Consider the following 13,187-nt stretch of genomic DNA (forward strand, 5'->3'; position numbering starts at 1 on the left):
ACTCCAGTTTTCAATTACAAGATGAGTAGTCACTAAGAATTCATAAACTTTGAAATGGTGGGATTTTTGGTCTGGCAGCAATACCACAAATAAATTTAAATAAATATAATCAAAAGCTTTAGCCATGTATATGTAACATTAAATATCTGACATTCTAAGAATCCAAGTGCGGCTTTCCCCTCCTTTTTATGACTGGCAAGCAAAGAAATGACAAAGGAAAAGAACTACTTTAAACTTTACATTTAATAGATTACAGGAACGTAGATGGGGCTTACTCTATATTGCCTTCCTTCAAAATCTATAAATCAAACCAAGATTCTTCTATTTGCCATCAACCTACAAAAGCAGTTTTTGCCTTTGAACCTTTACAATGCAATCGGTGCTTCTGAGTAAATAAAATGGCAAAAAAACTATAAATATTTGTTGCTTAAATAGGCAACATGTTCCGTGTACAACTGTTTTCGCTAAAAGAAAACTAAAAATCACTGTAAGATGTATTTGTTTCTACAGGCTTTCCTTTCCTGCTTATATTTAAGCATCTAAATAAAAACAGTTAAACTGGGGATAAAGGGGAAGTCCACAGTGAATATACCTGGGAACACACAGGTCGTGTAAATTAGTTTGGTGATATAATTCTTGTGCTGATCAGTGGCTTCTATTTTTGGCAACAGTACTTTTAAAAATCCCAGGCTGACTGGTTAAGTTTTACAAAACCATACAGGCGGGGCACTAAAGGAAAGGCAGGCCTGAACTGGGAGAGAAATCAGTCGTGCCTGATACATTTCTCAAGTCCGCCTCTCTGATAATTTCTGCTTCAGCTATTCCAGGCACAGGTGGAAAGGAGAAAAAACATCTGCTTTGAAATAAAAACGAGGCATTAAAAATTGAATTTAAAGTTTTCAAACACTTCAAGCTTTAAATACACAATCACCTCTCTGGCCTAGGGCTGGGTAAGAACAGTGATAATTGTTTTGCTTGGGATCTATTTTCTTCTCTTGCCACTAAAAATACAAAAAATTAATCCAACATTTTCTTTTTTTTTCCTGCACCCTAACAATTTCATCAAAGCTGTTAAAAAGTGGTCATTTTTGAATGTTATTTCCTAATGTACAAAGTGCATTGCTGTGTTGTTTCATATAAACTCACTGGCTCTCTCCAGACTCAGTTTCCCCAAAGAGAATTTAGGAATCTTCATTTGCCTCCCTTTCAGAGGTGTCCGTAACGAAGTGCTTTAAACTTTTTAAATGCAAAATGGGTTTATTACTGGGCAAACTTCCTGAAAACACATGCTGATAGCTGTCTTCTCTACCTACGCTACTGACATATTTATGCCCCCTAAATTCATGAGCTTAAATCAAACGTGCATATGTGACATATATGAACACCAAAGCACAACCAGTGGTCCAAGATCAGGTCCGTCATTGTCATGCAAGTTCTCTTACTGTTTATCTTTTTCATGTAGCTTTTTTCTGAGAGTTTTGCTTTTTTTTTCCCCCCTATACATACAAAAGCTAGAATGAAATCTAGAAACAAAGGTAATTTTTTTAAATTAAACTTTTCCTTACCTTGTTTTCTGCATAAGCCAGCCAACGGCTTCCAAGAGCAATAGGATTCATGTTTGGCCCTGGACAAGGATAGCAGCCTGCAAAGTTTTACAAGGCAACATTAGGAAATATTTTGATGGCTTCTTACAAAGAATTTTATTTATTGCCAAGAAAACAGAAAGTCTAAACAAAAACCTTTCAATTGCTAATATCACTCAGTAAATGCTTGCATTTTTGTTCCTAAAGATAAGACTGTGGTTAGATAAGCTATTTTGAACAGTTAATTATGTGTAAATACTCATTTCTCCTTATGTTTGCATTTTTTAATGTTATTTTGATACAGTGGCATGAGGGAGATATTTAAAACTCTGACTGGATTGGTTCTCTATTTTCACATTTTCATTTTACTTGATTGACATCTTTCCATTAGTCAAGTTTCAGTTTGCTTCAAGCTCTTCTAGATTTTTGTGGTATGAAAAGGTGTATTGTGCTTTTGGTTTTGTTTGTAATAATTCTATGTACAAGCCCTTAGCCTCTCAAAACACCTTTGCACACACTTAAGTTTACACAGTGAGTGAATTTGTAATATATACACGTGCACAAAGATGAACATAAAATGGAGAACTCCTCCTGAGAACTAAAAGGTAAAAATACCTATGAGAGAAAGCCATTGAAAATAGGTATGAACACAAACACGGAAAGCTTAAAATGAATCAGGCCCACGTTAAATGCAAAAAACCCCCAAACCAAATCCGTCCAAAACAACAAACAATATCACACTATTAACTACTGACATTAAAAATACACAATTCTAAATTATAGAAACCAATTAGATAACGCTTAAACATAAATTAAAAGCTTAAGTAATCTATAATTAAAAGTAGCATGGTGACCCTCATCCTAATTGCTATTACTGTCCCGTTTCCATGTCCTGCTTCCCCTCCTTTGTATTTCCTCATTTTAGATGACTCTCTTTTGGGTGGCAGCTGTTCTTTCCACACCGAGGTGTAACCCTTGCCTGTACTCAGCCCTCCCATCCCACTGGTGTAGCTGAACTTCAGTATTCCAGCCCTGATGCCGTAAATGTCTGTGCTGCGTGGTTCCAGCAGGCTGATTCCAGTGGGATCCTTTGTCAAGGCAAGAGTCTGAAAGTTCAAATAGTAAAGGCACACAGATGAAGCCGCAAAGCTGTTCACTGGTGAGGGCCCTGACAACAAGATTTGAGCTTGAGCATTCAAACCTGAACTAGTAATCTAGGTCCGTCAGCCACGTGCATAACACCAGTTACTAGACCTAAATCCGTTCTGGTACACTAAACACACATATAAAAAAGAAATATAGCATAAGGGGAGAGAGAATGGGGGAAGGAGGGGACTATCAAGCAAACAGTTAATCTCCGTTTTCATCAGTTCTTAGGCTAATATAGACAATTCAGTAATTCATATTCTCTCCTTCATTGGTTGGCCAAGAAACAAAACATTTAAAAAACTTACAGACATGTGTGTCTGATTTAAAGGAGCCCTGGTTAGCTGATCCCATATCGCAGGCAGGAGCACTAAGACCAGGGCAAGAGCATTTTAGAAGACGACGTATAGCAAACAACTGCAATTTATGGCATAAAATCCAACACTGCATTCTGAGAAACAGCATATAAAAGAAAGGACACTGCTAGCTAAGCTTCTATTTCAAGAGTTGGACACAAGAGACTTTGGGGATACGGATCTACCAACCAGAGCAAGACAAAGCAAACCTGCTCGCTGCCTCCCTTTTGCAAACACCAGGGGCTCTTCACAGAGGCCCCCGAATGGTGCAGAACATTTAATGAAGACAAGAGACTTAAGTGGCACTATTTCAATGCCTGCAAAATGATGAAAAAGGTGTGTGGGAGGGTGTTAACTACAGCACATGGATGTAAGCTTAAACTGACATTTGACAATGCTTAAAGACACACTTGACAGCATTTTGTTGGGCACGTGCAGGAACAGCTGCTATGCTGCTCGTACCCTCTAAGACAAACAGCCCTTTATTTCGTTTTTTTAGAGCAGCAGAGCAGTGAGGGTATTGCAAAATTCAAGAGATGATAGCAAGCTATTTCAAAGGTCATAAAGCAATGGAAGGAGAAAAGCAGCAATTCATCCAATTAAATCCGTCTCAGGCCAGGAAAGCAAAACCAAGTGAATATTTTGTAAGGCCTTATCACTGCCTTGATCTCAGGAAGGAAAACGAATTCTGAAGAGATGATGCCACAATTGTTATTGCATTCCAGAAGTGCATAAAATGTGGGTAGCCAGAGCCTCTTAAGGAACAAAGAAAGCAAAAAAAGGTTGTAAAATGCAACCCTAGGTTGTAAATACAAACGTGTTCTTCCGATGACATTATAGATCAGGACCAGTAAGGTTTTAATGCTGACTTCTGCTTTGGCAATTCTTATCTGGGTCAGTAAAGACACACAGGGCCTCCAAACATAATTTCTTTTTCTTCCCTTTTGTGGATAAAATATAGCATTAAAGCCATCGGATGATACCCCTCATCATATAAATCTCTACAGTGACTTCAGAATCCGTCACTTGCATTTCCCAAACTCTGCAAGCACCTCGTAACATCCTCGCAGCAGAAAAAAAAAAAGGGAGTATCAGCCAACAGACACACTGCAAGGACAAAACCCAAGTAATTCTACAACCCACAACAAAAAGAAATGTCCTGCTTGGAAAAGGGAGCTGTTCTCAATTACTACAGTGAACTGAGACAAATTAAGAATTGAAAAAAGTAGTAATTTTTTATTCTTTGAATAAAAAAAATTAATCAAATAATTAAAATATTATCTTAGGAAAACTGTAACTGCCTTCCCCAAACCCCTTCCCTGAACTGGACTCGGTCAGACGCAGCGCCACACACACATCAGCCAGTTCTAATAATAACCCCCACTGAGGTCAACAATTCAACTCACTACTAAACTCACTCTCCGATACAAAAAAACTGCGTAAAAAAAGAGCTATTTCCTCCCTTTCTTTTCTTTGCAAGTCTCTGCATTTTGGAAACTTGCAGCGGTACAAGGATAAACAAAGGGTTATACTTTATGGGAAGGAAAAGCAAATTGTTTTTCTGCTTTCCAACAAAACAGCTGGAGTCAGCAGAACATCATCTACTGGGCAAACGAAAAGGCAGCCACAGCGTGACCTATCAAGCTCGGCCATCCAATCGTTACCAGCCTAACTCTCTTAAAGATTAACTTCTATTTCTATTAAACTTCAAAACAACTGAGGAAAAATCCATTCTAAGCAACAACAGCAGCAACTTTAGCATGTTTACAATAGGAATGAACATAACGAGAATGCAGAACTAACTGTCAAGAAGACCAAAGTTTCCAAGTTTTAATGACAGCATGGAGAGGTCATCCAAGAAAAGATCACTCAGGGAAAGTCCTTCCAAAAGTACAGCAAATCAAGCAAGTACTGAAACCATCTGATCTTAGAATAAGCTTTACCGGGACTATCACCCAGAAAAATATAGGTGATAACTACTTTAAACGTTTTTAAGTACACTGTTACTCTGTCCCTTACAATGACACCCAGAGGAAAGGCACTCCTTTAAAGCTGTGAAAAGGCAAAAGTGGAAAAATACTCCGAATTGAAGTGCAAGTTTTTCTGCTGACTTGTTTAAGTTCCTATGCCCAAGAGTGCCAACCGGCGCTGGCCTGAACAACACCAATGAATAAGAAACTGTCTCCAGGCTCCCTCTGAACAGGCACTTAGCCGGCTAACGGCCGGGGGTTTCACAGGCAGCACCCCAATAACTCCTATTCTCTGCCTTGCTATTCCCTTTTCCAAGATGTAAGTTTTACCTAGATTGAAACGGTACCACACGTAAATTTAGCATTATAATTTCTCTGTTTCTTCCCATTTTTTAAAAATAACTGAGTTATAAAATTATAATCTGAAATAAGCAGACAGTTTGTGATTATTTGGATTCAAAGAAGGTTTTAGATTACTTCTTGCTGTGCTGACTTTATATATTTGGGTTTACTGAGAGTCCAAGAATCCCAGAAGTTAAAGTTCTCCAAAGAGCTACACAAATGTTTGCTTAGTAAGTGAACAAAGAGAAGGCATGTTTATTCTACATTATTTTTCAATTACTTTTATGAAAATCTCTACCACCCTTTGGAGATGCATATCCATATGCCCACAACAAAGAAAATCACCTCTTCTACTCATTCTGAAAATTCACACAAATATCCACTTCTCTGACTCCGTGTCTTTCCGTTCGTCTGTGCTCCTACAGAAAACTAAGACTCCAGTCCTTTTCTGAAGCTGCTTTTAAAAAGCTCATCCTCTAGCTTCGGTAACAGCAGTGTGAATACACAGACAGCAGCCAAGAAGAGGAAAGCAACACATTCCTCCCCTCCCACTTCGCTTTTAACCAAACAGCACACTGGGAAAATACGGTTAAGAGGAACAGGGCCATTAGAAGTCATGTCGGCTATAACAGAGATTAAGCCAACAAATCACCAAACACGCCAGTATTAGAACTTGAACCATTTGTATTGGGGCAGCTTTTCATCCAGCTCCACAGCTTTTTCATGAGGGGAAAAAAAAAAAAAAAAGATATATATACACATACATATACACGCAATGCAGGTGGAAGACCAGGATTTTAACGGCAATTTTCCCCCAGAAGTGAGCACTATCGCAGTTAAGGCTGTAATTTTTTCCAGTCCTTCTTCATTTCTCAGTCCTTCTTCAGAAACATCCCACACAGCCCGAATGGCTCCCTTAATGAAGAGCTAAAGACGATCTTATCATGGCAAAGTATTCAGACCTAAACACGCACTAGAAGGCAACGTTTCTCTCTAGAAAAATCTGATGCTAAAGGTCTGAACTTGTTTCCAGTTTCTGTAACGATGTACTCAAAACTGAGCATGGCTCCTTACCCAGAGCACAGCTACATTTCCTTCTCAGACCTCCCTAAAACACACTGTAAAGTGACACACCATAAACTGTTGTGAATTAGTGTGCGAATGAATAAAGCAAATGGAATAGGAAAGCCAAATCAGAAGCATCCAGAACAATGTTTCTTCTCTTCAAACACAACCCAACATGCTTATCCTAAGACACTACCAGTTGTTTAATTTCACAGCATATTGTCCGAACTCTCATTCTCTCCACCTATTTTTATAGTCCAGAAAAAAATAAAAGCCGGTTTGTGATATTTGCCAGGTTTTCAGCTCCTCTATCTTGACTTTGTTTTTACTTTTTAATAAAAACCATTTTACTAAGTTCTTCTCTGTCTTTTTTTTTTTTTCCTCCCTGTCAGCTTTTTTCATAATTTTCACTGCTTTCTTTTCCCCAGTTCTCTCAGATTTCCTCTGCACTGATACATACTCATCCTTTTTTGGTATCAGTTTTAAGAACTATCCTCCAAATTACTGTATTTTTTTTTAATATATATTCCACACCTTGTATCTGTGAGGAATGCCTAATACTGCCCAGTTTTATTTCAAGCTACTTCTCTGGGTGAGTGTTTATACACTACCTAGGCATGGGCAGTATTATTAGAATATCTTCTCAGGACTCTGTCTCTAATCCCAAGCCATGGAAGAAATTCAATCCTATTGACTACGATGAATATGAGGTTGGGATAGGCTACAGTCAGCAAACACAAGGAACGCGGGTCGGGGCAGCGATCTCCAAGGCTAACCTACATCCTAAGGCAAAACCAAGCCAAACCTTGCTGAGAAAACAGATTACTGGATAAAGAAAGATTTTTCTGCATCAGCGTGTGGAGAGGTTCACTAAGGATGACATATGCCATCTTAAGTGTATAGTGTTTTTAAACACAGTTTTCTGAGCAAATTCCAAAATGCACAACTCTTTAGAACACCCTTTGAAAATCTGTGAAGCAATGGTATTGTATATCTTAAATAAATAGCGACACTAACCCGCTAAAGCTACGCTACGTCTCAGTCTAGCTTATAATAAATTACGTAGCTTGTAATAAATTAGAAATTTTTTTCTAGGTCTTAGGAAATACACTGCACTCTATAATAATGACATTACAAAACTACATTCTTAAGTCTTGCAACCCAAAGCAGTCAGAAAACACAGCCATGAGAGAGTATTGAAAGGGAATCTACAATAAATAAGGGGTAGGGTGACACTGTTGTTGCACAAGCATTGTTTATTTCAAGGAAAACAAATCATATAAGTTGTTTTATCTAATATTTTTTGTTTGTTTGGGTGTTGGGGGTTTTTTAGCGTCACCAAGCAAACCAAATTTATTTGTTTATAAACTGTATGAAGTAATATTGTTTATAAATTCCTCTGGGTTCCTTCTAGATGAAAGGCCCTATATAAATGTTATTACTCTCACACTGTCACATACTTTCCAAAACTCTTCTATTGTTCTTGTACTTCCTTCTGTTTAAGTATCACCCATAAAAACTGAGCAAAAGAGCAAACCAGCAGGATGCACCCTACTGTGAAATCATGCTTGCCATCCAGGGCCTTTTTCTCTTCTTTTATTTTAAATCATAGTGGCATAATCACTACCAAAACACTAAAAAAAAAAAACCCCTCTAGAAAGAAAGTGAAAAAGTAAAGCCACAAATGCCACACATCCTGTCATCAGCCCTTCCCTTCAAGCCAATATTCATAATACACGCGGTGTTCGCAACAGCCCCAGCCCTGCCATGAGCTGCATTTGGTGCTAGCCTGGATCGGAACAGAATTCCCTCACACAAGCTTCGAGAAGGACCACAGACGATTATTACTATTTATTTATTATTCTTTATTATTGTCAGTGTTGTTGCTATTATTATTACTACTATTATTATTACTACGGAGTCTTCCTTTCCCTGTCAATCCTATCACGGCAGTTTTAGGTATTTTACTGTTACTCTCTAGGTCTAAGGCCAATACCAGAGCTCTAACTAAAAATATCTGTGGCCTTTAACATTCATTAGGCTTGGTTGCTTAATTTACCATAAATTTGACCAATTTCAGGACAAACTACATTTTAATCTCAGGTTTACTTTCTTTTTTTATTCAGAGAACTGCACAGTGACAAACAATAATGTTCCTAGAGGTGGTTGTTCCTGCTCAGGACACCGTGAGTAAGAGAGCTTTGTTTTGCCCTTTAACATTAAGGTTTTGGTTGGTTTAGATAAAAATAACTCTCACAGAAACAAACAGCACTTCCTGCTCAACATATAATTTTTAAAACTGTCAAAGCCAGGAGATATGATAGATATCTATCTTGGGTGCCAATGCCTCATTTCTGCCTTTATGCAATTTTTATGTTGTATTTACACTTTCCTGCAATACAGCAAAACACCCTGCAAGCAACAAAGACATTCAATTCCATAAATCTATCGTGTTGCACTAAAGACCTCTTCAAAAAGTGTTTCAGCATTATCCTGTAGTAGTGATACGCTGATTCCCACACTCAGGAAAAAACTAAACAACAATGTTAAAAGAGTAAAAGCAAGATCAAGCCAACGTTTCGCGGGGAAGGCAGTTACAAATTATATGGAGCGTGTGTTCATATATATGTGTGTGTGCGCATGCGTGTAGAAAAATAAAAACTGCTTATATACAATTCACAGGAACATACTTCACTTCGCTACTTCGATCAAGAAAATATTGAGAATGAGGAGCTCACCTCCCACCTGCCTTAAGGACTTTTGATCTAAACTGAAGGGTGCCCCTCCACAGCCCGAGGAATCCTATCAATTATTACACTGAATGGGATATCCAGGATAAATGTCCCTCACTGCTCACCGCTGAGAAGGAAAATGTACATTCTTCCAGAAGTTCTGTTTGTGACTCTTCAGGCATTAAACCTTTTCAGAAGACATCCAGTGTTTTTTACTTCAAAGCTAAGAGATCAAACTGCTCCCTGTGTGCTGATCAGGGGAAAGGAATTCTAACACAGCCAACAAAAAAGTACAAAAAAAGCTGAGACGATTTCCAGACCAGACCTGTGACAAACTGAAACCACCGTATTATTTCTTGCGTGTGAGTACCAGTGAAAACGGCAATACCCCACCCAAACTGCGAATGACAGTATCAAACAGCGTTTGGTTTGGGCAGTTTTTGAGAGGTGCAGGTAGGGTGCATTTAACATATACTGAATAATTTTTGGCTTGTGGTTAGGCAAGTCTTTTGAGACTTTATATACAATAAAGTACTCTGACTAAAATCTGCAAAATTACCTCTTAAGGCTCTAGCTGCACGGCATCAATAGAAATGTGGTGCCAGCTAATGGCTGCAATAACTGTCTTCATCCCTAGAGAATAATGGATGGAGAATATATCAATATGAGGAGTGGAAGGGCCAGAGAAACTGAGCAGGCACTAGTTATCGGACACAAAGATGATGCCACATGATGTTATCTGTGATAATCTTTACTTAGGGCCCAGGGGGTGGGAAGGATATTCTTTACAGAGAAGAAAGTATCCATCAGGCCATATTCATAATCATCAATGTTCCACTAAGTAAGCATTTTTGGAGAAGGGTTGAGAGAGAACTGATGTAACAGAAATCAATGAAATTCAGCTTTTCTGCATCTATTGTTTAGAGGAAAGCAGGAGGAAAAAAAGCTGTACATCACTTCCATTTCTGATTGTTCAGTCATATGCAGTATTCAGAAAAAGGCTCTGAAGGAAATCTTAAGCGAGCCAAAATAAAATTCTCAACTATTTAAAAATCTGTCTAAAATCCACACCTCGACATCCACAACTACCAACGGCAACACGTTCTTATTATAAGCAAATGCATTTTTTTAGCTTGGCCATGTGAGCACTTAAAACAGTGCAGGATGTGAAATTACTGTTTTATCTTCCCCTCGATGCCAGTCCTTTCTTAACGGAACGGAGTTGGCTCCGAGCACACGCACAGTGGAGAACGGAGTGCCAGATGAAAGTTACGGCCATGAGTTCGCTGCAGACTGGTGCTATGCCTTTCCTTAGCAGACATTTAAAAATAAGAATACCACACAGGGTAGATTATAGGACAGTCTGGTATTTTTTCTACAATATCCACAGTATGTTTTCCCTTCAAGTCGAAGGACCTGTCAAATTCACACACCAAGACCAGAGCACCTGTACCTTGAGCTTTTGTTACAAAAGGCACAAATAACATGCGCTGGCTCTCTGCCATTTGAGTCAAATCAGCACATTTCCATCTAATCACATGCAGAAAAAAAAAAAATACTAGTATTATGTCAAATTTGCTCAAGAAAAATCAGGAAATGCATGAGTTAAGCATTCCAACAGCAGCACAAACTTGACCATGTTCTACATCCTGAATATTTTATGGTATATTTATTACAACAATATATTAAGCTACACATTCAACCACAAAAACAAAAACAGAAAGACAAATACTACTCATGTGCAACACAGATGCATTAGCATTGCTGAGGAACACCGAACTTTAGAATTCCTGACACTTTTTTTAATTGTACATTCTGCATTTAATTTCTATGTGTAAGTAGTCTACAAAATGGACAAGAGCTCCTGCTTAATTATGTTTGCCTCTTAGCTGCCTCAACGAGGTTCTAAGGCTCCCATGCCACATGGTTGATATGGATGGAACATATGATTTCCACACCACCACCAAATCTCCTTGAAAATAAGATTTTATTTTTCTACACAGTGGTTTACACAGTCACAGAAATGTCTTCAAAGAGCTAGCAATCCTAATTTAATATTTTGGACCTTTTACACCATCAGTCCTGACCAAAAGCAGTCAGATAACACAGCTGAGAATCGTCAAGATGAAAAATTCCCTGGAGAGTCAACAGCATTCTTATTGCCACTGTCCAGCCGAGGATGGGTCCAGCCCAGATGCCAGCTGACCATCCTGCAGAGCAGGGATGCTCCACTCATGGAAACAAAGAGGCCTATAACACAGACTTTCGCCGAGCTTCCTTTTCAGGGATTTCTACTTTCCCAATTTAAACGGATACTTAAAAAAAGGAGAGCAAGCAGCAAAAGAGCCCAGTTGTTGGCCAGTTGGCTGACTATCAAAAATCCGTGCAGCTAGCTAGGTAGCTCATTCACATCAAATTTCAAATACTGAGTAACTTAAGCCTTTAAAGATACTCTCTTAGGTCAAAGAGATTTCAGCACATACAAAACCTGAAAGCTTAGACAAAAGCTTTACTGCAGCCTTCAACATGCCAGAGCATAACACCCGCTCGGTAGCGTAAGCTATTACGTGAAACAACTAAGCTTCAAAATCCTCAGGACAACTATCCACCAGCATGGGTCCAAGAAACGCATTCATCCAGGAAAAAAGCACACATCCTTTTCCCCTGTCACACCCTGTCACTGGCCACAGGCAAGCTGGGGTGGAAACAGGGGACGAGCTGTGGTGACAACAGCTCCAGCTGTTTGCTGGGTCCCACGGCTTTCCAAAATGCCCAGTACAAAATGAGGGGTGGCTTCAGCCGAGCTTTGGAACCCCAGAACTGGAACAAAGTTTGAGAACATCTTGAGTTTCTTGTCTGAAAAAGACAGCACAGCTGGAGAAATATACTGTCAATAGTGACATTTCAAGAGTTTGGATTTTCAAATAATTTGGTAAATAGAGAGCTTTCTTTTACCCTTTTAAATCCCATCACTTTTCCACTAAAATGCACTGCAAATCGAAAGCTATGGTTAGGAATAGGATATCCCCGTTCCTCAAAATACAGTTCAGTGGATTAATTTAAAAAAAAAATGCAGTCACTTTTTTAAAGAAAATCGACAAGCAATAACTGGAATTAGAAAAGCACAAGAATTGTCAAATCATGCAAGCAATTAAGGTTTCTTTATTTTTCACCTAAAACAAAGCAAGGCTTCTGCCCTGATTCCCTTCGGTGGAATAAAAAGGAGGAGCGAGGAAGAGAAGGACACAAACAAGTCTTTCCCTGTTTGGCTCTCTTACTGAACCCCAGCAGATTCCCAGTATCTTGCATCCATGTATAGGAAGAAACTGACACCTATTGGCAACTTCAATATTACTGCGTAATGCTGCTTTTCTTCAAACTAGTAAAAGAAACAGCTTCTCCTACCTAGATTTTTTTTTAAATACACCTAGAATATCAAAAGACAATTTAGAAATTTTCTAATTGTGACTGAAAATAAATACTGAAAATTTGAGGCTCTCCTTTTTAACAACAAAACTCTGACCCTTCCAAAGTAAGCTATGATCCCGCAGTAATCTACAGATTTCAAGAGGCAATTCTAACTGATAAACAACAACACTAGTCACTAACTGCTTGGAAAAGTAAAAATTTAATTTTTTTCCTGGAGTGAACACTTTCCTGGTGTTTAGCATTACAACACAGAGTCTTGGGAGCAGGTAAGTGACGGCCAAATCCTAACCACATCCTGTGGCAGAGCAGAGCACGAGCAGCAGAAAACATACCATTTGTCTCTACTGACATATCAGTTACAGATGCTGAGGCAGAAAGGGGACATTTACAGTAGAGGAACAGCTTTTGGAGAGCACCTTATCTGTTAGAATCAATTGCCTCCTATTGAGAGGCAAGCCGTAGGGTACAGAGGGATAAAGGGGAGGCCAGCAAATACACGCTCAAGATATATGGGAAAGCACCTGCAGGCAAATACCTGCCTACAGTTTTTCTGCTACAACACTT

General features: G+C 38.8%; 1 protein-coding gene across 1 annotated transcript in view; it reads right to left on the minus strand.

Moving 5' to 3' along the window:
- The window catches only part of LOC104469445 (breast carcinoma-amplified sequence 3-like), a gene marked incomplete at its 3' end in the record, with an annotated part of 113,457 nt that overhangs the window by 50,234 nt on the left and 50,036 nt on the right, over positions 1–13,187 (minus strand). The window contains exon 9 of the mRNA XM_010083947.1: positions 1,566–1,642. Within this exon, the coding sequence (XP_010082249.1) occupies positions 1,566–1,642 (77 nt within the window). The remainder of the gene's footprint in view (positions 1–1,565; positions 1,643–13,187) is intronic.

This window comes from Pterocles gutturalis, unplaced genomic scaffold, assembly GCF_000699245.1.
Source record: "Pterocles gutturalis isolate BGI_N339 unplaced genomic scaffold, ASM69924v1 scaffold17445, whole genome shotgun sequence".
NCBI classification, from domain to species: domain Eukaryota; kingdom Metazoa; phylum Chordata; class Aves; order Pterocliformes; family Pteroclidae; genus Pterocles; species Pterocles gutturalis.